Raw genomic sequence first — 25995 nt, 5'->3', positions numbered from 1 at the left:
TGAAACACCTCTACATGTTGCGTATATCCAACCTCACATTAGATAGCCTAAAGGGTTGCTATTGGTCGGTCTAATTCGTACCGGGCAGAAAACGTTATATAACGGAGGGGCGCCTGACCGCATCTTTGAAGAGCAAATTATATACGAGGTCCGTCTAGTTCCGAAGCTATTGGTGAAATACGCAAAACGAATATTGAAATGTTAATTTTGGCATTTAATTTGCATCTACATTTTGCCAGTGAAGGAGTTTAGGTTTGCCAATCCGAGGTCTAACAGGCAGTAAACATGTTCATTAAAATACAAATGCAAAGTCCACAGAACAAACGCGATTAAAAACCACATTGCACCACCAGCGGTCAACAGCAGCAGCAGCAAGTGTATTGAAAGTAGAAAAGTAGTAAAGAGAAGAATAGAATTGGGAGAGTGGTGTGCAAGTCAGACACCGCATCTAACCCAGGACCACCTTGCAGATCACAAGCAGCAAACCTTCTACCAGACCAACCAAACACACATCAACAGGCCCCCAGTCAGTAGGGTCAGTCAGACAGGTTTCCACAGAAGGGCTCAGTGGGGTTATGGGTTGAGCAAAAACAGACCCCTTTCTTCCTTCCACAAGTTTCCATCCTGGATTTTTCAGACATGTGGAGTCGGACATGTTTCAAGTTATCCGTAGATTCCTGAGGGCAGTGAAGTATCTGCAGAAGGTGACGTTCAGGTCCAGCGGTCTGCCGCATTGACCACGAGATCTTAAACCGAGTGGGACCGCCTCGGTTTGTAGTAGGCCTAGAACAGTGTGTTCAACAGCGTGGAGGTCCTCGTTTCCATCAGAGTTGCTGCAGTTCTTCCATGCTGCTTCCACAGTGAGCAGAGGACACTTCCCAGTGTGGTGGTCGGTGCTGTAGTGGTCCGCAGCGTTAGTTAGTCAGTCGATCCCATAGATAAACCACTCAACACAAACTACCACTTCCATCAGCAAATCCACATTAACCTCCAGCGGTAAAACATGTACAATAGAGGGGCGAGAACAGACGACAGGAGGAGATGGGGAGAATGTGCAGTGCTCATGAAGGAAGTACCCCGCGTTACTCACTGCGTGGGTCCCTGTGGCGGGGGTCCACGTCGGTGGCCACGATGTCCGGATTGTTCAGCCCACGCAATCCAACGCAAAATAAACGATTAACATCCGTCACGGTGGGGGCGCTTTATGAGGAGAGGCGGGGGAGACGCAGCTGAAATCAATTAAGAACTAGCAAGCAGGTGTCTGTAGGGCTATATCAGGAGTTAATGCACGCACTGCAGCCAATCAGAACACGCGTATTCTCCCAGACCGTGGTCTAAACAATATTATTCACGAGTTATAATCAACCCCTACACATCAATATTAATGATAACCCTGTGTAAATTGCAATAAGTGAGGGATACAATTTCGCACGTTGAGCACACAGTTGTGTGACTCGTTTATTTAGTAAGAGAGAAACAGGAAATCAAAACGTGCTGAATGTAAACAAATCCCGCATGGGCTCTGACGTCATGAGACGCTCGAAATCTTTAAAGGGACAGCGATCCCTGAACCACCAAGACAGTAAACGAGATGCCTAACACAATTGAAAGAACAACACATAACAAAATACTGTAGGTGAATTATGTTACACTCACTACAACCCATTAAATACGGTATGATTTCTAGATGTCATGGCAACGTCCGCTCGCGACACTGGACTTGCGATCGAGGCATCGACGCGGACGTTCATTCACATAGCCAAAAACAAGAGAATAGATGGCTAGATAAAATAAACATCAAGACATACAATTATAAAAAGAACAGATGAAGCAGCTACCCTTTTTTCCTTCGCGGTTTGCCTACAGAGCAGCGCACCTGCATTTAATATATCCGTGTATTGTCACAATTTCTCAGTATCAAAGGTGAAAGTAGAAACGGGTGGCCAAAAGCTGTCATATTGTTAGTTATCACAGACAATTTTAAGTAGAAACGGGTGGCCATAAGCTGTCATTTGTTAGTTATCACAGACAATTTTCAACAATGAATGATCTGTACGGAGCTCCATAAGGGACATTAGGGAGAACGCTCCCGGACAGAACCTTAGTTTGGAAGTCATGCTTAGTGACTGACACGACAAATAGCCTACTTCCAATTGAAATACAAAATTTAGAATATAGGCCTACGTGTCCCTGATCACGTTTCAATAGATTAAATAACGTGACAGTGTCACGTATTTTCGTGAGACCAGGTTCGAGCGTGTGCATGGGCTGAATTGCGTGTGTCTCACGCCGAATGCATGAGACATGAGAGCCCTGTAGGCCTACTTACGTGACACAAACCAGCACCGCAAACCACGTTCTCTCCCGCTTGAGATGACGTCTTTCTTTATAGGTTCATGGGTCTGATTCGCCGATTTCCCATGCTGATATCCCCGGAGATTCTCGTGCATCTTCGACAATTTGGCTATAGATTGTCTCATTACACGCTAAATAATATAATTATAGCCTAATTATATATACAGCCTATACATACATACATACATTGTCTGAGAACACTCCCATTCAGAATGCATTGGTTTACATTTCGTTCTGTGTAGCACGCAAAAAGTCGGACTATCGTGCTCTGGAACACGCTTCAATAGATTAATGTTCGTGCGCAGGAGCACGCAATCGCGTGATACCGGGTTGCGCACACACACACACACACACACACACACACACACACACACACACACACACACACACACACACACACACACACACACACACACACACACACACACACACACACACACACACACACACACACCTAACACCTTTACACACACATACACCAACACAAATACGCCAACACACGCCTACACACACCTTTGCACAGGGGGGATTGTGTGTGATGGGGGTTGTTCATCTTCCTTTGTACCCTGCACTCTGCTCCCAGTTGCCACGGTCACACACCCTTCACACACAGCTGCTGGCCATACCCCACAGCTCTCCTGAAGAACAGATCTATGGGGAATATGTCACACACACACACAAATAAAAAAATAACGTAAAAAATAAAAGCAAAACCTTTTATTTATTTACCCAATAGGAATATAGAAGAACATGTATCTCTATTTACTGTGTCCTCATCCAACCCAGCTGACTCCCTGACCTCTGACCTTATTTGAGGCACCTGATCATCGCTTTTACGAAAGAGGTGAGGGGTCACAAGCTTATCCCACACTGCTGCAGCTGGGTTTTCTGGGTAAATATACAAATGCACAGCAGAATCCCAGCAGGCCACATCAATTGCATCACAATCATTCCTGTCCATTATTATTATTTGCCTTATCATAATATCTATGTGGTCTATGTCAATTCTATGTGCTAATTTAACAGACATATGGCCAGGTCACCATGCATAAACCATAATTACATACACACATAATACATCCCATGTAGAGCCCATGTGCGATTTACAGAACGCTGCACATCCCAGGAGTGACCGTGTGTATGTGTTTGTTTGTTTATTTGTGTGTGTGTGTGTGTGTGTGTGTGTGTGTGTGTGTGTGTGTGTGTGTGTGTGTGTGTGTGTGTGTGTGTGTGTGTGTGTGTGTGTGTGTGTGTGTGTGTGTGTGTGTGTGTGTGTGTGTGTGTGTGCGGGCTGTCAGAGGAGATCTAGTGAGAGTGGGCTAATTGGAGTTAATTCACCATCTGTTTGTGAGAGCTAGCAGACAGGGTCATTAGCAGAGACAAGTCCAGCCACAAGAGAAGCTAAAGGGGACTCATCCTCCCTCAGTCCCTCTGTCAGCATTTTGTTTCCACTGTTCTGACTCCCTTCTCACACCCTACCTCCTTTGTCTTTATTCTACTACTTTTTTTTTTTTACATACAATCCATTATCCCCCGGCATCTCCCTCCTTTGCGATTAAAGGCCCTTTCCAAAGATTATGTAATCATTGTTTATATTTTGTAAGTCGTTTTCGGTATTTTCGTTTTGTTTATCACCAATTATCGCCAATTATTACAATGATGATCTGAGGAGTTAAGGCATAGCGACTTATGTGACGCTCATGTAGCGCTAAAGCTGAAGCTATGAACATGGTTTATCAAACCACTGCTGCCCTCTACTGGATATCCTCGGTCTATGTCAACTTATTTCATAGGGTCCATGATGACAACAAGCACTACGCTATCCTACTTTACATACATTATACATTATACATTATACATTATAGGCCTTCGTATTAAACATCGCAAGACAAATTAAGCTATTAGGTAATACAATTACACAACAAAAATAATAATAGGCTTTAAATTAAATATCATTCAAGCAACATTTAGCCAGAAATATTTCACATACCTGCGCGATTAAGCCGAGTTCTAAACGCATTGTTAGCTTGCTCGATGCAGGAACTCGATAAAAGAAATTACACTCTTTTTAAGTATTTGATAGAGATTTTTAGCGAAATATGCCAATATAATAATTATTAGTATTATTAATAGCAGTAGTAGTAGTAGTAGTAGTAGTAGTAGTAGTAGTAGTAGTAGTAGTAGTAGTAGTAGTAGTAGTAGTCGTAGTATTAATATGATTGGGGCAATCATTCAAAGAATTTAGGAAGGAACTTACCATTCAATTCAGATATGGGTTGAGGTTTAGGATGCATACGGCACTTTTCCAGAACCCTTCATGTCCACTAGGGGGCAGCCAATCCCCAAGACCCGTCTGCCATTGGTTGGCTCGGTTCAACTGAATTCAACTCGGGCACTGCGGTGCGTACTGTGGATCCACGGGTACTGCTGAAAAATGGCCGGGGCCGCGATAGTTCCTTTTGTAACTCGCTAAATTCAAAATTATCGCAGTTACCTATTTTATCTCTGATTATAGAAAGAAGAAAAGGTGCGGACATTTTACACCTTTTTGATACAACATCGGTGACTTTTGCGTGATCGCGATTTATAAGTGGATCTGCGTTTGCTTGGATGAGGTTGTGACGCTTTCAACGATTTACAAGTTTGGTTAGCTGACGGCTAGGCTAGGCTATAGTTAGCCGATAATGCTATTAGCCTAGTTAGCACGCTTGCGAGCGTTTATTTTAACTACGTTTGACTTATCCGTATTTTATCTTTTAGACAGTTTCTTAAACGTCGTTTATTCTCATCTATATTCACCCAGCTTCGAGGCAAACGATGTTAAAGCGGGGCCCTTTGGTTTAGTGTAGTTGTTAGTCCGTCTAGCTAACGAGCTAATGTTACAAACAAGTAGTTGCTAGTTGGCTTGTTTGTGTGCTAGCTAACGTTAGCAACTTAACCTGTGTTGGCCAACCCACAGTTTCGGCAAGCTAACCCTAAATTACGGTCACTAACAAACTACTGCTGTGGATAGAGCCGCTGTGTCTGTAATCATGTTTGAAATGGAGACGCATATATCATGCCTTTTCCCGGAGATATTGGCAATTATCTTCAGCTATCTGGAAGTTAAGGACAAAGGACGAGTGGCCCAAGTTTGCGCGGCCTGGAGAGACGCATCGTATCACAAGTCTGTGTGGAGGGGAGTCGAAGCCAAGCTCCATCTCCGCAGAGCGAACCCGTCCCTGTTCCCCAGCCTCCAGACCCGGGGAATCAAGAAGGTCCAGATCCTTAGTCTGAGACGAAGTCTCAGCTACGTGATTCAGGGGATGCCGCAAATCGAAAGCCTTAACTTGTGCGGGTGCTTCAACCTCACGGACAACGGACTGGGACATGCTTTTGTACAGGATATTCCATCCCTGCGAGTGCTCAACTTGAGTCTTTGCAAACAGATAACGGACTCTAGCCTGGGCAGAATAGCCCAGTATCTAAAGAACTTGGAGGTGCTTGAACTCGGTGGATGCAGCAATATCACCAACACAGGACTGTTGCTTATTGCCTGGGGCCTCCACGGACTTAAAAGCCTTAACCTTCGCAGTTGCAGGCATGTGTCTGATGTGGGCATTGGACATCTGTCCGGCATGACTCGGAGCGCTGCTGAGGGCTGCTTATCTTTGGAGAAGTTGACTCTCCAGGACTGCCAGAAGTTGACTGATTTGTCCCTCAAGCACGTCTCTAAGGGCCTGAATAAGCTAAGAGTGCTCAATCTCAGTTTCTGCGGAGGTATTTCAGACGCGGGGATGATCCATCTCTCCAACATGACCCACTTGTGCAGTCTGAACCTGCGGTCCTGTGACAACATCAGCGACACAGGAGTGATGCATCTGGCGATGGGGTCTCTCAAGCTTTCTGGCCTGGATGTATCGTTCTGCGACAAAATAGGTGACCAGAGCCTTGCCTACATTGCCCAGGGACTCTACCAGCTCAAGTCCCTTTCCCTGTGCTCGTGTCACATCAGCGACGATGGCATCAACCGGATGGTCCGCCAGATGCACGAGCTGAGGACTCTAAACATCGGACAGTGTGTGAGGATCACGGACAAAGGTCTGGAGCTGATAGCTGACCACCTGACCCAGTTGACAGGGATTGACCTGTATGGGTGTACAAAGATCACCAAGAGAGGGCTGGAGAGGATAACGCAGCTCCCGTGCCTTAAAGTGTTAAACCTGGGACTATGGCAGATGACAGAATAACACTTTTGTTGTGAGTTTCTTGGGGGTTGGTCTCTTTCAGTTGTGAGCATTGTTTTATACAGCAAAGATATATTGTACGGCGGTTACTGTCATGTTTGGGTTAAAACGCAGAGGTTACCAACATTAATCACGGGAAAAGAGCAGGTCCTCTGCGATGTCTCCTTGTTTTGATAGGGTTTCATTCCAGTCCACTGTCTTAGCAGTCTATAACTCGGGCCTACGTTAAGTTCTTAATAGCTAGCTACCTCACACATTAAGAAACAGGAGTGCCTACTAAAATTGAAATTAAAACAAGGCATCGCATTTTATTTGTCCTATTCCTTTGTTTTATACTGCGTACAATGATGCGTAAACACTTTCATTATTTGGAGAGAAATAAGACAGGACTACCTTGTGTGGAAGAACATTTTTGATAGAAAATGCCTTCTGTGGCCGATGTATTTTTCCTTATGTAAAACATATTTTTTTGTAACGAATGACTGTTGTCCAGAAAATTGTACTTCAAATTGAAGTGATTTGATTGTATTTTTCATTTATTTCTTTAATTTTATTATAGAATGTTTAGCGCAGTTTTGTATTCCTGCGGAATGCCAGATATCAGATATTTTTAAATGTTACTTTTAACAGTCGTATTGTGCAGAGCGGACATGCTTACCAGGAACAGCTGGCAATCTAATATGCAATATCTCAACGCACCAGTCCTTTTCCTCCTAAGGAGCTTCCACTATACCATAAAAAGTATGATTAAAAACAGTAATTTAACGTTTTTATATTCCTACTGTAGTAATATTTATGAATAAAGTGAGTTATGTTTCAATTCGCAGGTTGGAGTTTCTTTAGTCAAGAACAGGTTCTGGAACAGTAGTCAGAGGATTTTCCCAAAAAGAACCATTTACTGAAATGTGCTATTAAGATATCAGGATTTACAATTTCAAAAGAAAATTCCAAGACTGATAAGATATATTTATTTACATACATACAAAATGAAAATACTCAAACATGTCTTTAGCTTTCTTTTTACATGGTTTGATTTCATAACACAAACAGAAGGCAGTACATTTCTCTTACAAACGTAGACATCAACAAAACGACATGACAATGAGGCAACAGTTAAGGCTTGGGCAGGAAAATGAAGGCCTAACAAAGAAGCGTTATTATTTTTGAAGGTGTGTAATGAAGGTTAAATCTAACCCGGCTGACAAACTTTGGCCAGACCAGTGATGTGGTTGGGTCAATTATTGTCGTCCTCATGAATTATGAAACATTAGACTCTTACATCTTTCAATACATTTAGAACTTGGACCAATATGCATCTTACACAACCTCCATTCCTTAGACAGGCCACACTAGACACTTATTTTTTGTACAGCCTTCTCAAATATAACACTAGGGTCAGGAAAAAGATTGGAATACGAACAAACTAAAAATATATTTTGGGGTAATGTATAACTTAGAGGATAATGCACGAAAACTACTTTTCCATCACATAATCACGGTTCGAAACATCTGCAGTTCACGTATTGACACAAAAGGTTGTATTTTGACACATTTTCTCTCAACACTTGACAGCCATTTTATTGAGAGCAACTCACTCCTCAGGATTCTGTGCAAACATTCAATGCATATTCATATGGTTAACATTTTTATATATGTATATCTATAGATCATGACTTCTGCAATTTATGGCAGTACTGTCACACATTCTGTCTTGAAGACAAAATTATACAAACAAAAAAGACAACTGCACCGCTTTTAACTTGTCATATATATGTTTTTTTAAATGCAAATCTTCCACTAAATCATCTATATCCAGTCACTTAACGTGTTAATTATCAAGTTATTTACAAACTGATCTAAAAATTCAAAATCTGCCAAAAACGGACTTACATGAGCTGTAAATGCCAAAGCACAATCAAAACATGAGCCCTGAAGATTAAACAGTACGAATCCCTGGTGGTAATAAGGTCAACCATTTTTCTGGAAATACAAGAAAGAACCCCAAACTGGAACCTACACATGATTAGGGAGGAAAACCATAACGGGAACAACATCCCTCGCCTTTTCACAAATTCAAATAAAAACAAAAAACTAGGGCTTTTAAGTGGGGTCCATACAAAAAACACTTAGGAATTGTGGTCAAACGGTTACTAGGTTGGATGGAAAAACATACTCTTCCATCATGCCTTAGCACCGCTGGTACAGAGGACTACACATCCCTGCATAAGGTCCACAACAGATCACTGTGCATGCTCCAAGGCCACTGGGACTCAACAACGTTGCATACCTCATAAAACACATGGACATTGTGTGCAAAAACTTCTGGAGTAAAATCTTTATTTAGTGACATTTAGTGCAGAGCTACAGCCTCGCTCTGATTTTCTTCCCTCTTTTAAATCTAGTCTGGGCTTCATGTGTTCTGTAGCATGGGCGTGCAGAGAGAGAGAGGGGGCTACAGTGGCGAGACTGCTGTCCCAACACACCCCTGGACGCCCCTGGTCTGTAGTGTTGCTTTTAACTGAGCCCAAACCCAAAACTCCAGTTAACTTAAATATAATTCTGGCAAGAAAAAGATCCAAATATCACAAGGGGACATTTGGAAAACATACTTGTTTTTGGTTTAAAGCATAGATTTGTGTGTTTCAGTGTTTAAATGATCATCTAAGAATATCTTGACTCCTGACTAGTCTCGACAGATAGTATAAATTACGATGAACAGCCCCTGCTTCCGATGTAATACTTTAGGAACACAGGAAAATAATTGAAATTAACTATTAAAAAAAGATTAAATACAAAAGCCTCAAGCATCAATACTCCAAGAATCAGCCCAGATCTTCCCTCTTCTTATCTAGAGGTCTCCCCTAGGACCTAAAGGTTTCCGTTATCTACTCTGACCGTGGACAACACCGCATGCCTCAAAACAATTGTGCTCAACATTAACGCCATCATCCATCATAACGAGAGGAACAGTGGAGGCGAGGTGTATGAAGACGGGAACCCAGAACCTAGATTAGCCTCCAAGTTCTTCATCTAAATGTAGATAATAATCAGAAACACTCAGGAGACCCAGGAGAGGAAAGACATGTCCAGGCTTTTGGATGATCATCGCTTTCCACCCCACACCGGGCCCCGGTTGACATGGGACAGCTCCGTCGACTACCGCTGTGCTAGGGACTGAGCTCAAGGGTTTATCTGAAGCCTGAAGGAGGTGGGCAGGGATCGGGGTCTAGAGGTCAGCACGACTCTTCGAGTGCGTTGACGACCTGCTCCAGGATGTCAGGACAGTAGTCGGCGATCTGCTGCAGAACCACGTTGGCGTACTCCTGGAGCTCCCCGCTCTCCCTCTCGCAGACCTCCAGCTCCCCCTCCAGCTGGGGGAGAGAAGGACAGGTCAGAGGGTGGGCGGCAGCCAGGTGGGACTGCGCTGGTGCTTAAACCATTAGTGCACCACAATGATCCGTTGTTCCGGGTGACACTCTAATGGTAGTAACTTGGGAAAAAGGTCAGGAAGGTTAGGAATGTGTGTCCCGGGTTTTCTCATCTAAAGAGAGCGAACGCCTGGTGTGTAGACAGCGCCGAGGGAGAACGGGTAACGTATCAGTTTTCCGTTTCCGCATATTTAGTAGATGAAGTGATAGTTTGGTTAATGCATAAAGTTAATATCACGATCCAGGGACGAGATAAGAGTGTGGATCCGGGGCTACACATCAACGACACCTCAGAAGGCTTGTGAAGCTGCCTGTGGCGAGCTGTACCTGGTCGAGGGTCATCTTCTTCAGCTCCTCCTCCCATGCTGGGGGGTCAGCATGGTGATAGTGGGAGGGCGGGGTGAGCTGGCTGAGGATGCTGGGGTCGCGGTCGTGGCACAGGTCGGTCAGGTGGGCGATGTAGAGCTTGAGTTTACTGCGGTTCTGGGCGAGGGCTAACAGAGGGGGGATCATCTGGCCGAGAGAGAGGGGCAAAAACACACATATTAACGAGGAGTGATGAAGGAGAAAAAGGTGAAAGGGCCGTCGTAGGGGTATAGAGATGAGACGTTGGCCATGTTTTTAGTCCCCTCCTTCATAATGGGGTCAATGTGAATCAACAAAACATAACTGCACTCCAACTGAAATGGATTTAAAGAATGAAAGGAACACAGAGAATGAGAGCACAGCACAGCACAGCATGCAAACAGCCTCTCAGAAGGAGACAAACCTCATCAGTCCTCCAGGTTTGCACGTGGGATCAAAGTGGCTCATCATGTTTATAAAATGGACGCCAGGTTGGGCATGCGTCATGAGGAAGTTGTGTGAACAAGGATAATAATAGTTCTTCATCTGTTTTGTGCAGCCGTAGAAACCATTCCTCTCTTGTAAGTAAGGTCTTAATGACGGTGAGAAGTGTTTTGCTTAGAGATCAAGAAGTGAGTTTGCGCAAATGAGTGAGGTGAGATTTGCTCAACGAGAAAGGCCGGATCTCTGTAGAACCACACCAAAATAATTCAGGCACCAATGATCAATGTCGATAACAAAAAGGAAAGACAAGACGTCACAAGTTCACAACATCACAAAGAAAGAAAGTGGAAACGAGTGCAAAATGAATGAGTGAGGAAGGTGAGCAAACATGCCACAGACACTGATGAAGAGACTTGACGAAAGTGTCTCTAGAGGTTGGTTCTCACCCTGAACAAAATGGCTGAGAGAGAGAGGAAGGGAGGGGGCACAGGGTTGGCTATGCCCATATGCCCTCCTCATCATCCTGTTAATAACAGGTTAAGCCATTCGCAGCATTGGGGAGGAACACTTCGTTAGTGCATGTAGAGTAGTGGATAATCAAGATTTTTTTTAACTACAACCTTAACAAACCCAAAGCACCTTTTTAATAACAAATAACCAGTTTTGGTTAAAGGGATAGTGAACCAGATGCGTCAGCTCAAATTTGAAGAGGTTTGACCGTCACGGACACAACAAAACCAGATTCTGGGGCGGAGTGGAACATTCACAAACTGGTTCGTATTTTTATGCTATTTTGATACTAATTGATACTACGTTAATGATTAGAAAACAACTCATTTGGGTCTGCTGAAACTTTAAGGAACCACTTAAAGTGTTTAAAAGATCCTCTATCAATATAAATATCGAAATTCATAAAAATGTCACGTATTTTCCTTCCCTGCTAGTATAGAACCTTAAATCAGAATTGATTAATAAAGTCTAAACTTGTGTTACTTTGTAGATGATGTTGACATATTTAAGCAATCTGTACATGCATACCCATATAATGCTACTGGAACAATACAATACAACATACTCCTTTGTCTCTGCAGCGAATGGAAACAAGTTGTAATAGTGAAGCAGTAAAGGGGTTGAGGGAGCTCAATGGTGGAAAGCTGATGTACCTGATCAGGAGAAGGTTTGTGATTGGTCTGATCAGGGGCCGTCTTCAAATGGTCATCGTCATAGTTATCTGCCATAAGCTTCATTCGATTCTGAGTCTGTAGGGGATAGCGGAACAGAAGAACAGATAGAAAGAGGAGAAGGGTAAGGAACCAAATTTGATGGTTTAATGCCGCGTTTCCACTGCAGGGTGCGGAACGGATCGGATCGCAAAGGTGCGGTAGGGAGGGGGCGGTATAGCCCAGCTCAGTTCCGAGGTCGCGTTTCCACTGCCGACAGTACCCTTTGTGGTAGGCCGGATGTCGATCGCCGCGGCAGCTACGTAAACATCGTAAAAAACGTCTTCCTTCCCAAGAATGCAGACGAACGTCTCCACCTCCTTGTTCGCCCAAGCAAGCGTTTTACGCGACAAGTTAATTGTAAAGAATAATACCTCGAGGCTACTGTTCGTTTGTTTTTATCCCCGCGTCACCCGGAAGTGACGATTCTGTCGACCAATCAACGGAGGGGGGGTGTAGCTAGAATTTCATGGGACCCTTTCAGGCGTCTCGTCTCGTTTGCGGTACCCCAACGGAGGAGTCCCGAGAACGGGGCCGGAACGGGTACGGCAAAGTCCGGGTCACGCCCACTTTTGGCGGTGGAAACGCGACCCGACCCGCACCTTTGCGATCCGATCCGTTCCGCACCCTGCAGTGGAAACGCGCCATAAGTATTTTCTACAATGGTAAATAAACAACGGATTAACTTTTGTTTTCTAATCTTCCTCCTCGTTACAGTTACACAAAGAAGCCGTTGTTTTCAGTTACAGTGAGCGGCTAAGATCACAATAATGTCAGACACACACTAAAACACTGCTCAATTGTTTGCGTCACAGACTGATGCAGAATGCTCATTGGCCAGTGTGACAAATCCCCCCATTGTCTTCATACTACAAGACCCACAATGAAAATATAAAACATTGTGTGACGTCAAAGACAGGTAGGAATCACGGATCGTTGACCCTCTCAAGCCATACGACCCTTTCTTGTGGAGATGCAGGAGGCAAGCAGGTCTGCCTACCTGCTGTTTGAGCTGCTGCACCAGCCGGTCCTTCTCCCTTTTCATCTGCGCCACCTCGTCCTGAGTCTTCTTCTTCTTGGAGGAGGACAGCTCTAGCAGCGCGATGTGAGCGTCCTTCTCGCTAATGGTAGCCAACAGCGCCTCCTGTCTGTTGGGGTGGAGCATTGAACCAAGATAGAATTTACACCCACACACACACACACACACCGGTAACGGGCCTCACCACGCATTTATTATTGATGGCAATCAATCTCCCAGGCCATGGGGGAGGGCCATAAGTGGCTGACATTTTATAATATGCAGGTGAAACATTAATAATCTACAGTATGTTCATTCTGACCTCAGGCCTGCGTGGGTGTTTTTTTTTTTCAATTTAAAAGGTGACATATTATACCACCAGGTGTGAGTGTGATTAGCCGTTTTGAAAATCTGCCTCTTCTGTCATCACAAGTGGGCGTGTCCACTTAGGTGTCAGAAGAGGCAGATTTTCACGACTTGTAACGGCTAATCACACTAAAAACCTGGTGGTATAATATGTCACCTTTAACCAGGCGGCTCTCATTGAGATTAACACGTCTGTCACAATCAGAAAGACCCGGCCCAGACAGCCGCACCGCATGCGTTTGTGTGCGGGAGGCTCCTCACTTCATCTCCAGCACCTCCTCTAGGTGTTTCCGGCGCTCGGCTCGCAGGGTGGTCAAGTGGGTCTCCTTCTCACACAGGGACTGCTGGGTGGAGGCCAGCTTGGCCCTCATGGAATCCAGCTCATGCTTCACCTTATCCATGGCCCCCAGGAGTTCCTCCATCTGGAACACACAAAGACAGAGGTCCCCGTTTTAGTAGATCACGGACCTGGCGTCCATGATGAAGCTGGAGGAGGAGTGACATGGTTTGAGAGAGAAGTGGGTTCCCTCGCCATTTACTTTTAATGGAATAAAAAGTGATTGTAGAATCACTGCAGCGTTTTAATATCAATTGATTTGCAAGGTGAATCAATAACCTCACGATGGTGTGTTGATCACTAATGGGGTTGTATACACACACCGTATAGTTACAAGGTGGTGAATACAGTTTAGTGTTGATCATTAACCAGGTAGTAAATATAGTATAGTTGATCCCAAGTAAGGTGGGGAATACAATATTACTGATCACTAACAAGGTGCTGAGAAACGTATAGGGGTGTTGATTCCTGACAAACACAGCATTGTTTATCACCCACACAAGGTGGTACACACAGTTTTGCTATTACCAACAAGGTTGTAAATCCAGCAGTAACATTGATCACTAATCAGGTGAAAAATACAGCATAGTTTATAAATAACCAGTTGGTAAGTACAGCATAGTCTATCACCAACGGTGATAAATAACGGTGGTCCATACAGTGTATGTGGTGACAATGAAGATGGGAAATAATGCACAGCTGATCAATGACGAGTTGGTAATATAGTATAGCTGATCATGGGGCCTGGGTTCATACCTTGGACCACTGTAAGTGGGTGAGGTGAGACTCATGCATTGGTTTGAATGAGTGCATCTGACAGGCAATGTTCAACAGAGAGAGAACAGAGAGAAATTGAGAGGCCAAGACACAACAGGAAACTTAAGTCAGGAAAAAAGAAAAGAAAAAAGGGAACAGAGATGACAACCAAACTTGGGAAACTCCATAACATTTACATCCGAGTTGTTTTCCAGCAGTAAGAGTGTGTATAGAGCAGTGGTTAAGCTAGTAAAAATGTCACAGAGCGCTGCTACGTTACAGAATGTAGGAAAGTCAATCAGTGTTTGCGTGCGAGTGAGCGTGTTTCTAAAACCTGCGTGTGTGTGCGCGTGTGCGTGCAGGTCTGAGCGCGTGCAGAGGCGTGCGCGGGCCGGGTACCCTCTTATCCTGCAGGGAGCGGGCGGACTCCTCCTGGGCCAGCACCATCTCCCTCTCCGCCGTGATCTGCACGCTCTCCCTCAGAGCCTCCTCCAGCTCCTCGATGCGCTCCGCCTTGTGCCGCAGGGAGTCCTGCACCGGGAGGGGGGGGGGGGGAGGGAGGTCACAGGGGACTCACGGCACAAGGGCAACGACTCAGAGGGTGGGGGGGGGGGGGGGGGGGTTCCTATGAGCACGAAGGCAGCCCACTCCACGTTGTTTCATGAAACACCTTCTTTAACCAACATACAGTGATGGTTCCATCTTCATAAGACTTTTATTTCATCTTTTCTGTTTATATGGTGTGCCTGGATGTTTTTTTTTCGTGGAAGGCATTCAAGGCCCTGGCACAAAATCAACATCAGAGAGATGTACAAAAGAGATTTCTGCAAGTATCGTGAAACAACAACAACAACACAGTATTGTTGAGTGTGACCAATGTTAAGAACATTTGTTCTTGACATTGTTAAGACCAACGTTAAGGCCATTGCTCCCAGCACTCCAGCAGTACTCTTCTACCTTGACCTGTTGGGAGCTCTCCGACATGTTGTCCTCCCTCTTGCGCGCCTCCTCCATGAGTCGGGCGTTGCGGCTCTTCTCCACCTGCTCCTTGTGCTTCAGCGACGCCACCTTCTTGGACTGGTCCTTCATCTGCCTGCAGCCACACCACATGCAACACACACACACGCATTAAGAGGCGTGTAGTTGAAGAGGTGGCTATTGTCTCTCCTTTTCCCAGGTTTTACATTTTTTTCATCCTCTCCAATAACGGGATTTGATCCCTATGCATAGTTGCCGTTACAGCAGTTCTGCTAACGCAGTGTGTAGTGAGCAGAAGGCCGTTATGTTTTAATCAGCTCAATAACAGCAAGTGGTTACAGTTATTCAGACCTCCTCGATTCCCTGCAAGGGCCATAAACACACCACTTTTAGAAGGCTGTTAGCTACCCCAGGGCTGCAGCCACTATGATATAGGGTTCAGGGTAAGGAATGTCGTCTCATCCTAGCTAGGTCCTAAATCCCTGTAGTCTTAAGAGACAACGATTAAAATGCTAAACAGAGCTGGGTTTCTGCCATCTGCCTGTAGAAAATAGTTATCAACACACATTAATTATTATTATTTTAAATGGTTTCTAAGGAAACAAACCTTTACAGAAAAAAAAATCTTCAACTGATAATGAAACTGGAAAGGTAGATGAGAAGGAGGCGACTGACCCCTTTAAAAGTACGACATCAAAGAGTTACATGGAGGTCAAGCTGTGCGTGCAAGGACAAGTCTCAGGCCCCCAGTGGGGATACAGAAGGAGAGAAAATAGCTGGGCAAAGTGAGAGAGCAAGAGCGAGAGAATTCCTCTCAAAAAAGGTGAAGAGAAGGAGAAACAGATGTGAATTACTAACCTGGAGGCCAGACTGGGAAGATGAAAGCATGTCCAGTGAAAAATGAGAAGGAAGGAATGAGAAAGAGAAACAGAGTGAGACACCAGAGAGAGAGAGGGGAGAAGCCATCATCCTACCGTTTGTGGAGCTCCTCCCATACACACAATGAAAACATATTATATTGTAATCCTTTTTACATTCAGTAAAACAAAACTCAATGAAGGCTTAGTTATGTTTCCACGTCGACGCAATGCAGGGGCGTTTACAGACCCATTACGTCCTTGCGTCCACCGCAAGGGTCTGACGTGCGACTCCCAAAGATTGTAGCCTAAAGTCGAGGCGACACAGCAAAAAGGGCTGTGATTGGTCCGCTAACAAAAACCCGGCGAAGAACCATAACAGGTTCACGACTGCGTTGGAAGCGTCTGCGTGGTCACTGCATTGCATCCACGTGGAACCATAACGAAGCCTTTATGGTGTAAAACCTCTCTTTTTAAACGTTCACAAAATGACACAGACAAAGTATCAGGAAACCTCGACAGAAGTCCGAACAATGATACATTTCCCCGCTCCACTCACTTCTCCAGCTCGTTGATCTTCTTGTCCTTGTCGTTCTTCTCGTTCTCCATCTCCCTCAGGATGTCGAGCAGGCGGTCCACCTCGGCCTGCGCCTTCCCTGAGTCCTCCTTGTGGCGGGCCACCTCCTCCTCCAGGCAGCTGATGCGCTCGGCCAGCTCCGTGTTGGCCAGGGCCTCCAGGGCAGCGTTCTTGGCCTGGTGGAGGACCAGCAGGGCCCATTACAGTCAACCAGCAGGGACTGGGCAGTCAACCAATCCAGTGACAAGAGGCCAGGCCTGCTTTTTACCACTACCAGGTGAGCCGTGCCTGTTCTGATTATAGCTCTCGGTACGGCCAATGTGCCCATCGCACCGACTCTGCCACATGGATTGAGTTGAGCAACAAGCTAATATGGTTACAGTTTAATTCAATTATCACAGACAGATGCTGGGGTCTCACCCTCTTAAACTGGCTCTCCAGTTTGTGACATTCCTCCTTCTTCTGCTCCAGATTGATCTCTAGACTCTTCAGCTTGGAATCCTTCTTCAGCCCAGAGGAGGCCAGTGATGAGGCATGTTCCTTCAGGTCCAGCAGAGAGGTCTGCATAGTATTCATGAGATTTAACAAGCATTACAACCATGTCAACAACGGCCAATTCATTTAATGGAGTCCCTCGCAAGTTTTAAAAAGCATCAATAATATAATTTCACATGAGTCAACTGAGTCATTTCTCTTCCATCAATACAGTTTCTTAAAATGCATTAAATGATTAACGTTGCATTAAGTTATTAAAAAACACATCACGTGCTTTGGGCAATCTGAACGAAAGGGTACAGACTGTGTGTCTGACACAAACTGTATAAATAGACAGTGAATTTGTGTGTTTGTGTGAGTTTGTTCATGTGAGTGTGTGCGCGTGTTCATGCGAGTGTGTGCGCGAGTTTATGTGTGTGAGGGCGCGCTTGAGTCTGTGAGTGCGTGTGTGAGTGTTGGGGTGAGTGTGCGTGTGCGTGAGTGCAAGTGCCAATGTGTGCGTGTGCACGTGTGAGTGAGTGAGCGCGTGCGGGGTTTTTTCCGTGTGCGTGCGCGGGCTTGCATGTCATCTCTCACCTCTCTGTCTGACAGGTCTCCTTGGAGCACGCTCACCCTCTCCTTCAACTCCTTCAGCTCCTTCTTGTTGCAGTCAAGCTCTTCACCTTTCTCCCGGTCGTCCCGGTCTCTCTGCTCCTTCAGCCGCTCGATGATACGCTCCTAGTGGTGCAGGGAAAGGCCGTTATTAAGTATATCCAAATGACACACACACACACACACACACACACACACACACACACACACACACACACACACACACACACACACACACACACACACACACACACACACACACACACACACACACACACACACACACACACACACACACACACACACACACACACACACACAGGTTCTTAAGATCAACCGTCTCCTTTTGGGATCAAACCCCAAATCTTTGATTGGATGTCCATGGCCACAATTGCACTGCCAAACGTTTTTCATTAAAATAATCATCACTGCATTTCCCCCAAACACGCACCTTCTCAGCAAGGGATTCCTCCAACGTGGTGAGGGCGGTGTCTGTGTTGGAGGTATCTGCCTGCAGAGACTTGACCCTCTCTTTCAGGCTGCCCATCTGCTTCTCCTTGTCCCGAAGCTGCTCCTGCAGGTTCTCAATCTATGGGCGGCAGACAGGCAGAGCCAGAGTCAGCCCTTCTCCCCTCCCTCTGCAGTCCAATGCAGAGCCGCTTCACCTCTCTGGTGGGGAACACCGATGCACGGGCCTCACTCACCTTCTTCTGTAGGACATTGACCTTGCGCTCCTTCACCTCCAGCATGTCCTTGAGGTCGTGGATCTCCCCGTTCAGGGTGCCCTTCTCCTCGGACGTCTCCTGGATCTGCTTGGTCTTCTTGTTGAGCGTGGCTTCCTTCTCCTCCAGACGTAGGCGGAGGGCGTCCACCTAGACCAGAGCCCCGAGAACAAGGGTCCACAGTCAGACGCAGGACCACGTGTGTGCTGCTGGGTCATGCTTAGGGGGGTTTGCAGTGAAGCCTATTCCTCATGCCATTCCCCCCGTTCTCCCTACTCTCTACCCGGTCTCTCTCCATTTAAGAGTGATGAGGTATATTGCAGGGTTATAATATGGAGGTATTGTAGTGCACTGGATAGAGGCCACACCTCTGTCTGCAGGATGGCAGCCCTCTGCTCCTTGGCGGTCAGCGACTCCTTGAGCACCTCAATGTGCTGCTTGCTGTCTGAGAACTGATTGGTGAGGGTCTCCAGCTTGGTCTGCAGGCCCAGCATCTCTGTGTCCTTCCTGGACAGGTCCTGCTTCACCTGCTCCATCTGGAGAGGGTCAAACAAGGAAGGTGCTACGTCAAATCTTTTATTCAACCAACACTGCAAGGTCAGAGCATGGGGCTGCAGTTCTTTAAGGCACAGTAAGCCCGGCGGCGTACCTTATTCTTCATGAACTTGGTGTGGCTGCGGTAGACCTCCATCTGCTTCATCTCCTCCTGGCGCTCCTCGCAGCTCAGCAAGCCGTTGGACTTCAGCATCAGCATCTCCTCCTCCATGTCCCGCAGATTGCGCTCCATGGAGATCAGCTTAGCATCCTGATGAGACGCACGGAAGACGGGCTCAGCCGAAGCACAGGCAAAAAACAATGGGGATCTCAAAACTGAATTTGGGTCCTGAAACGTGATCCAAGAGTGTATGCACCATTAAAACCCTGAAGGAAAAGACTGCAAGCCGCAATCCGAGTTCATGTGTGTTATGTGTATACGGAGGCTTCATCTAATAAGGATACATTTTTTACCAATAACAGCGATGTAGGGCGTTGAAACCAAAACATGATCGATCAAATCTCATCCCGTTGTATGTTGACCCGCCCTAATATCCTGTAAGATCCACTCTGGTCCACACGGTCTCTGATCTCACCTTCATGTCGATGACCGTCTGGAGGGCCTTGGTCTTGGTGGACTCGGGGGTCCCCTCGTAGCGCCGGTGTAACTCCTGGTTAAAGGTGGGAGGAGTTGAGTATGGCGGGCTCGGTGATGGGAATCGGCCCACATTAAAGAAGAGATCTCGTGACAAGGAGGCGACGCAAGAAGCCAAGCCAAAGCCATTATGGCTGCCCCCCTCTGTGTGGATGTGGTCCTTACCTCCCTCAGAGCGCAGACCTCTCGGTCTCTCTGCTCCAGCAGACTCTCTAGGTGGTGTCTGTGCATCTCTGCATCCGCCAGCCTCCTGGTCCGCTCCTGGTCCTCCTCGGAGACTTTGGCGGATGGACCTGGTTCATTAAACCCAGTTCAACAGTCACTAGGTCATTCACCGCCTCAGGTAGCTCCTTAGGTGGCCAGGTAGCTATACATTCAACCAGTTAACAGAACAAATAACAGCCACAGGCTTATGAACTGAAGGTTACATAAAGAAGTGGACAAGGCCAACTGCACTGTGTTGGACCATCCGGTAGACTAAAACAATAGTGAACCAAATATTGACTGATGTCAATATATATACACCTTCGCTAGCTAGTTAACTTGCTAGGGTTTAATGCATTTCTCTATCTTCTAATACACACACACGTTTTAAGCTTTAAGCAAAAAAAACAACAACATTCAGAATAAAATAATTGATGGATACGCACTACCGACGTCTAGTTCCTCAGAATCCTTCTGCCACATCATGTCGTCGCCTCACCTTTGCTCTGCAGCATCTCAAGGAGCTTCTTGATGGACTCGTCCCTGGCACTCATGGTCTGCTTCTGGGTGTCGATCCTCAGCTCCATCTCCTCCAGGGTCTTCCTCAGCAGGAAGAGCTCCTTGGCCTGCCGCTCGTGCTCCGTGTGCAGCCGGCGGTAGTTCTCCTCGGTGGGCTCCGCCACCAGGGCCAGGTCCCGGCCATGGAGGGCTGGGTCCTGCTGGAGCAGCTGGTTGAGATCCCTCTGGACCCGGAGCTCATCCTGGAGGGCCTGCACAGTCATCTGGAGATGCTGATGACGACGAGGAAGAAGAAGAAGAAACAGGAGAGGAAAACATTTATGAATATACCACAATGTTCAGAAATAAAAAGCTGCCTACGGCTGGCTTGGGGAAATGGAAATTCATCAGCATCACACCCCCATCACACAAGTCAGCCACAGAGGACCAGCCAAGAAACAGGCTCTCATGTAAAAGGGGCCTAGGTGGAATATTGGGTTACAACTGCTCTAAAAATCAGCATCTCATTATCAACGAGGATTTAGTGAAGGCTTAATCTTGGATGCCTTGTAGACAGTCTTATATTTCATGCTTCGAAGAAACACAAGTGGTGAAACACAATCAGCCCTGTGTTGAGTTGCATCGTTTGTGGCATTCGGAGCCACGGGCACTTGTCTGTGCTGCGTTGATAGAATGACTTGTACTGTTCTGTGCCGTGTAGTGAAATCCAGCTGTGAGCCTTTTCAGATGAACAAAGAGGGAAGTCAGTGTCTGCCTCCGCTTCACCCACGTCGTCCTTCTTCTTAGACAAATCCATTCCTCCTCTTCTCCCAACATCATCTTCTTCTCCTCCTTTCCCTCTGTCCCATCTGCCTCACTAATCCACACCCTCCATCACGCTTGCCTCTCTCTCGCCGTCTCCTTCTTCACACTAACCCTTCGTGTTCACATACACCTCCCCCTCCCCATGACAAAGGTTGACTCACTGCCGTGAATGCATTGATCCTCCGGTATGACCTCGCACACACACACCTTTCTCTGCTGATTATATTCTCATGTATTCTTCCTGCTGACAGAGGAAGGTGTTTTCAGCTAATTAAATGAGAAGCCCCATATAAATCGATTATAACCACCATCATATACAGTGTAGCCATTATTTAGACCATGCTCACAAGAGAAGTAAAGGGTTGGACAGACCTAGAACGAACAAGGATGTCTGAATGACATCTCATGAGCACCTAAAAAATGTCTGATTCTGAACGTCTTCTCTCTTAGTAAATTCCTCCTCTTTCACCATGCTTTCCTAAAGGGTACGCATAACATACATTTGGCTATGTCAGAAAGCCTTTAGAGAGCATCCCCTGGTGTTAATTAGACTAGTAGCAGCCCTGCTTCAGCGGTAAACTAAACTTGACGGCCATTTCACAACCAGACATGTTTGGTCATACAGCTCTCATCACAGACAACGATGGGAACGTAGGTCTTTATGGGAATGGGATGTTCCCTTAGTGAGTGAGGGAGTGAGTGCCACTAGCAAAGAGAAGAATGCAAAGCAAGAACACACACACACACACACTTAATTGGAAGGGGTAATTAGCCAGATGACTGTGTGTGCAGTTCTGTTGCGTCTGTTCTTTTGCACGCGTGTGTTCCTGTGTGTGTGGGAGGAGAAGTCTAGCAATGAAAAAGCTAACATCTTAAAATTAGTGCACCCAATTATTAGCCCTGCACTAGCCGGCCATTACAGGGAATTAATCGGCAGTGTGATTGTGTTAATCAGCACAGGCAAACAGCTTATTATACATGCTTGCCCGTCCACTCCGGCACAGTCACAAGAGGATAAGCCCCTTTAGCTGCAAAGGGACTATCACATTGATATAGATTTGCTTTGGACATAACTAAAGTCTAAGGATCATGGAATCAAGGAAATAAGGGATTGAACTCCATACCAGAAAAATGTGGTTAGCAACCAAGCTAGGAAGCTTGTCAAAGTATTCTTAAGAGACAACTAAATGTGTTCATATCAGTTAGACTTAACTTAAGTAGTCATTACTTCTGATCCAACCATCTTTAAGCACTCTGACTTACCAATTGCATCTACAGTAAACAGCATCAACAAGAATAAATCTAAATTAAGGCAGGGAAATAGTGACATTTTGAAATGTAAAATTCATCATGTCACCAATGCCGCACCTTACCACGATTATATATGCACAAGACCAATAGATATCCAAAGCTTTTGGATTATGTGGCATTTAAACATTTCTGTAAGTTGCTTTGCTCGATACAGAACTAATGCAGGCATTACACTTTCACCCTGTAAGGCATTATTTTATACTGACACGTAAAAGGATTAGCTAGAGGGCTTGATGCTGCAGCTAACATTTGTATTGTGTGAAATGATCAGTTATAATACAATAATTATCTTCAATGTTTTAACAAAGTATCAAGCCCAACAGCTAACTGCTTATAGTTTCACAAATGCTAATCCTGTTGTTTTTTTTCTTCCCTTCGGGCTACTATAAAATGTATGCTTCACTTTCTTGGCGGCTCTTCAGATTATCACTTTGGACTCAGTAGCAAATCATAAAAAGGCAGAATGGATTAATTTCAAGGAAGAATACACTGTAATACACATGAATATGCATAAATTAATGTGAAATCTTCAATGTGAAACCTTAACAATCATATGGTAAAATGCCTTGCCTAAACATTTAATCAAGTAGAGCCACAAGACACACCTGTGTTTCGTCCTGAATGATGCGGTATTGTTCCTTCCACACAGAGATCTTGGACACCTCATCTTTCCGCAGAGCTCGTTCCTTCTTCAGCTCGGGGCTCCAGAAGGTTTTGATGGAATTCATGGAGGAGCTTAGTTTGCTCTCCTTCATTTCAACCTCTCTGAGCAGCAGTTCGTTCTCACGCAATACCTGACAGAGTAGCACAGGTAAGGAACAAACACAGCAACCCAATTGGACGTAAAGCCACCTAATTCCTATTCTGACTAAGAGCATTACAGGCTAATTTACCAATGAAAAATAAAAGCTCAGGAACATCTCCAGGGGAAAAATACGGCATTCTCTCAAACCGTTATCAGCTCAAAATATCTTGGGAGGACTCTGATAAACCTTACCTCCTTGAGTTGGGCCTGTAGGTCCAGTATGGTGTTATCCCTGGCCTGTCTCAGAGAGTGGGGCACAGTGGAGGACATATGGTGGTCCCCAAAAGCAAGTGCATCGCCGCTTATCATCCCGCCAGGCAGCAATGGATTTGTGGGCACTGAGGTGGCAATGTTGGGGGTGCTGGCTGCCACGCCTCCACTGTTGCTGCTCCTTGAGCCGTAGGTCACCCTTTGTCTCCCCATAGTCGTCATCGTCCCACCACTCTTTGGGATGTGGTCTGTCATGCCAACCTCATTGTCACTCAGGTACATTGGTCCTGAAGTTGCATAAGCCGCATTGAGGGACTGGATGTTCTCCATGGAAAGGGTCTTTCCTCCAGGACCTCCAGGGCCCCCTCCACTACCACCTGTACTGTTGGTGCGACGGTGGCCCATTCGTGGGGAGCGAGGAAGGCGAGGTGAACGGCCAGATCCCTGGTTAGTGCTACTTCCTCCATCTCTTCCACCGCTGTGGTTGGCCTCCCCCCTGCCAACAGAGCGGGCACTGCCATACATCTTCTGCTAAATAGAAGAATGGAACTCTTGGAATGGAAGATCTAAAGCTTGACTGATGTTTCCTTAAATAGTTTGGTTAAAATCGTAACTGAATCGTAGACTTTAGATTTCAACAAGAAACAACCGGTAATATTTTGTCTTCCAACTAAAGCTGCCTTCCAGTGATCCAAACGTATGTCACCAATCTGTATATGCAAGAGAGAAATCAGAAACAATTATGACATTTGCCTTTTAATGCGGTAGGGTAATTGCACATGCTATGGATAGAGAACAGAACTGAAATCAGTAGATCACACAAGTTCAAAACGCAGAGATACCTAGTGTTATTTTAGTCTTATCACTACAATATCTTGCCAATATACATTGCAGAGAAAAATGTGATTCCCATTTCCCAGGGCGTCCAAAATAAATTGTTTCGATAAAAGGATAACGAATTTCGACCAAACACCACGAAAACGTTATGGAGCATTTAACTTCAGTGACCGTCTTCGTGGCCTAGCTAGTAGTGCTAACATCCAGCTAATGTTACCGTACAACGGCCTAGGTTAGAACGGGTCAAATGCGCTTTTAAATACCCCAAACATGGTTGACACAAAATGCATCCGTAACATTTCAGCAGGGTACGGGGGACGAATGTGTGTCGAGGCGGATTAAAAACTATGGATTACAGTCGCTCAGTGGAAGAAATCGTTCTCTGAGCATTTCGTCTGAGCATGGACATAAAACAGAATACACGATACATTTACCTTCATATGCATGGGAAAATGTATTTTCTTGTTTGATAGATATTGTGCAAACGTTTGCATTTCTGTAAATACGTAATGGTAACGTACACAGGTTTTGCCATGGAGACACCCAGTCCTTTTCCATTTGTCCTCCCGATTAAAGAATCCATTTAAAATAGCGTTACGCTACATTTTCAAACTACCCACTTACATGGCTTATTGCGAAATGATCGATGAGACTGACCAAATATTAACTGACGGGTTCTACTCGATAAGTTATTTTACTGTATGTGGCAATTCCTCGTAATTTTGTGGTCAGGCAGAATCACATTTTACTCAACACAATAGCTTGTAAGAAATTCTGTCAAAACTACCTTATTGTCTGTCCTGTAGAGGTCAATTCGGCGTCTGTATAGAATGGTGTGACAAATTGAAATCAGGAACACAAACGGTCATTTTCTCTTAGTTATTCGTTATATAGCTATCATATTTTTCCATCTTTTACCAGCAGTACCAGCGGCTCTGGAGAGCCAAGGCGCTTCAGTGACGTCAAACACGCGATGCGCGTTCACTACAGTCATCGCCACGCTTGGATTTTAGGGCGAGTCACGCGCAATATTTGTAACACGCACGATGAAAATAAATATCATTTTTTCACTGTGTGTGTGTGTGTGTGTGTGTGTGTGTGTGTGTGTGTGTGTGTGTGTGTGTGTGTGTGTGTGTGTGTGTGTGTGTGTGTGTGTGTGTGTGTGAGTGTATATTGATCAAATATGAGCCAATGACATATTAAAAAAACTATGCCAGCAGAGAGCACTGTTTACTCAAACATATTTTCACCTGATCCATTAATTTACTATATTACTTTGCCCTGACCAACATTGAATAAGCACACGTTTACTAATCCTACATTAATGTTATTAAATTAATGATCAAGACATCGAGTTATTTAATATGGGAGGACTGAAGGGCTGAATATGTGCATCTGTGA

The 25995-nt window shown here is 45.4% G+C and overlaps 2 protein-coding genes across 5 annotated transcripts; one reads left to right on the top strand and one right to left on the bottom strand.

Moving 5' to 3' along the window:
• The first annotated feature begins 4688 nt into the window (after positions 1–4688).
• On the top strand, positions 4689–7403 carry LOC132465088 (F-box/LRR-repeat protein 14). The gene has a single exon (XM_060061810.1). It carries the CDS (start codon positions 5388–5390, stop codon positions 6582–6584), a length of 1197 nt encoding a protein of 398 aa, XP_059917793.1. The 5' UTR covers positions 4689–5387; the 3' UTR covers positions 6585–7403.
• A 132-nt stretch (positions 7404–7535) lies between these two features.
• Positions 7536–25642, bottom strand: LOC132465062 (ELKS/Rab6-interacting/CAST family member 1-like). 4 transcript variants are annotated; one of them, XM_060061755.1, is made up of 21 exons: positions 25382–25637; positions 23740–24467; positions 23348–23536; positions 20608–20899; positions 20070–20197; positions 19846–19920; positions 19365–19520; positions 19084–19251; positions 18698–18865; positions 18445–18582; positions 17979–18119; positions 17328–17468; positions 16890–17083; positions 16332–16343; positions 15453–15588; positions 14895–15026; positions 13664–13824; positions 13019–13166; positions 11962–12057; positions 10337–10522; positions 7536–9952 (listed from the first exon to the last, which is right to left on the bottom strand). In XM_060061755.1, exons 2-21 carry the CDS (start codon positions 24280–24282, stop codon positions 9815–9817), a joined length of 3342 nt encoding a protein of 1113 aa, XP_059917738.1. In that variant the 5' UTR covers positions 24283–24467; positions 25382–25637; the 3' UTR covers positions 7536–9814. The 4 variants fall into 4 exon arrangements, 3 of the variants coding, with proteins under 3 accessions (XP_059917738.1, XP_059917740.1, XP_059917739.1); XR_009527447.1 differs by lacking the exon at positions 7536–9952 and adding an exon at positions 11245–11321 and having other exon boundaries at positions 10382–10522; positions 25382–25642; XM_060061757.1 differs by lacking the exon at positions 16332–16343 and having other exon boundaries at positions 15459–15588; positions 25382–25635.
• Between the last annotated feature and the right edge of the window lie 353 nt (positions 25643–25995).

This window comes from Gadus macrocephalus, chromosome 9 (genome assembly GCF_031168955.1).
Source record: "Gadus macrocephalus chromosome 9, ASM3116895v1".
NCBI lineage: Eukaryota > Metazoa > Chordata > Actinopteri > Gadiformes > Gadidae > Gadus > Gadus macrocephalus.
The sequence above is the reverse complement of the archived record's forward strand: the minus strand, read 5'-3'. Positions and strand labels throughout refer to the sequence as shown.

What these genes read in the sequence shown, in the direction of transcription:
- LOC132465088 (XM_060061810.1), top strand. Translation starts at nt 5,388, where the DNA reads ATGTTTGAAATGGAGACGCATATATCATGCCTTTTCCCGGAGATATTG.
- LOC132465062 (XM_060061755.1), bottom strand. Translation starts at nt 24,282, where the DNA reads ATGTATGGCAGTGCCCGCTCTGTTGGCAGGGGGGAGGCCAACCACAGC. An exon ending in CCAAGTTCATGAAGAATAAG is followed by an intron (nt 19,252 to 19,364) that starts GTACGCCGCCGG and finishes GACCCTCTCCAG; the next exon opens with ATGGAGCAGGTGAAGCAGGA. An exon ending in TGCAGCAGCTCAAACAGCAG is followed by an intron (nt 12,058 to 13,018) that starts GTAGGCAGACCT and finishes TATCCCCTACAG; the next exon opens with ACTCAGAATCGAATGAAGCT.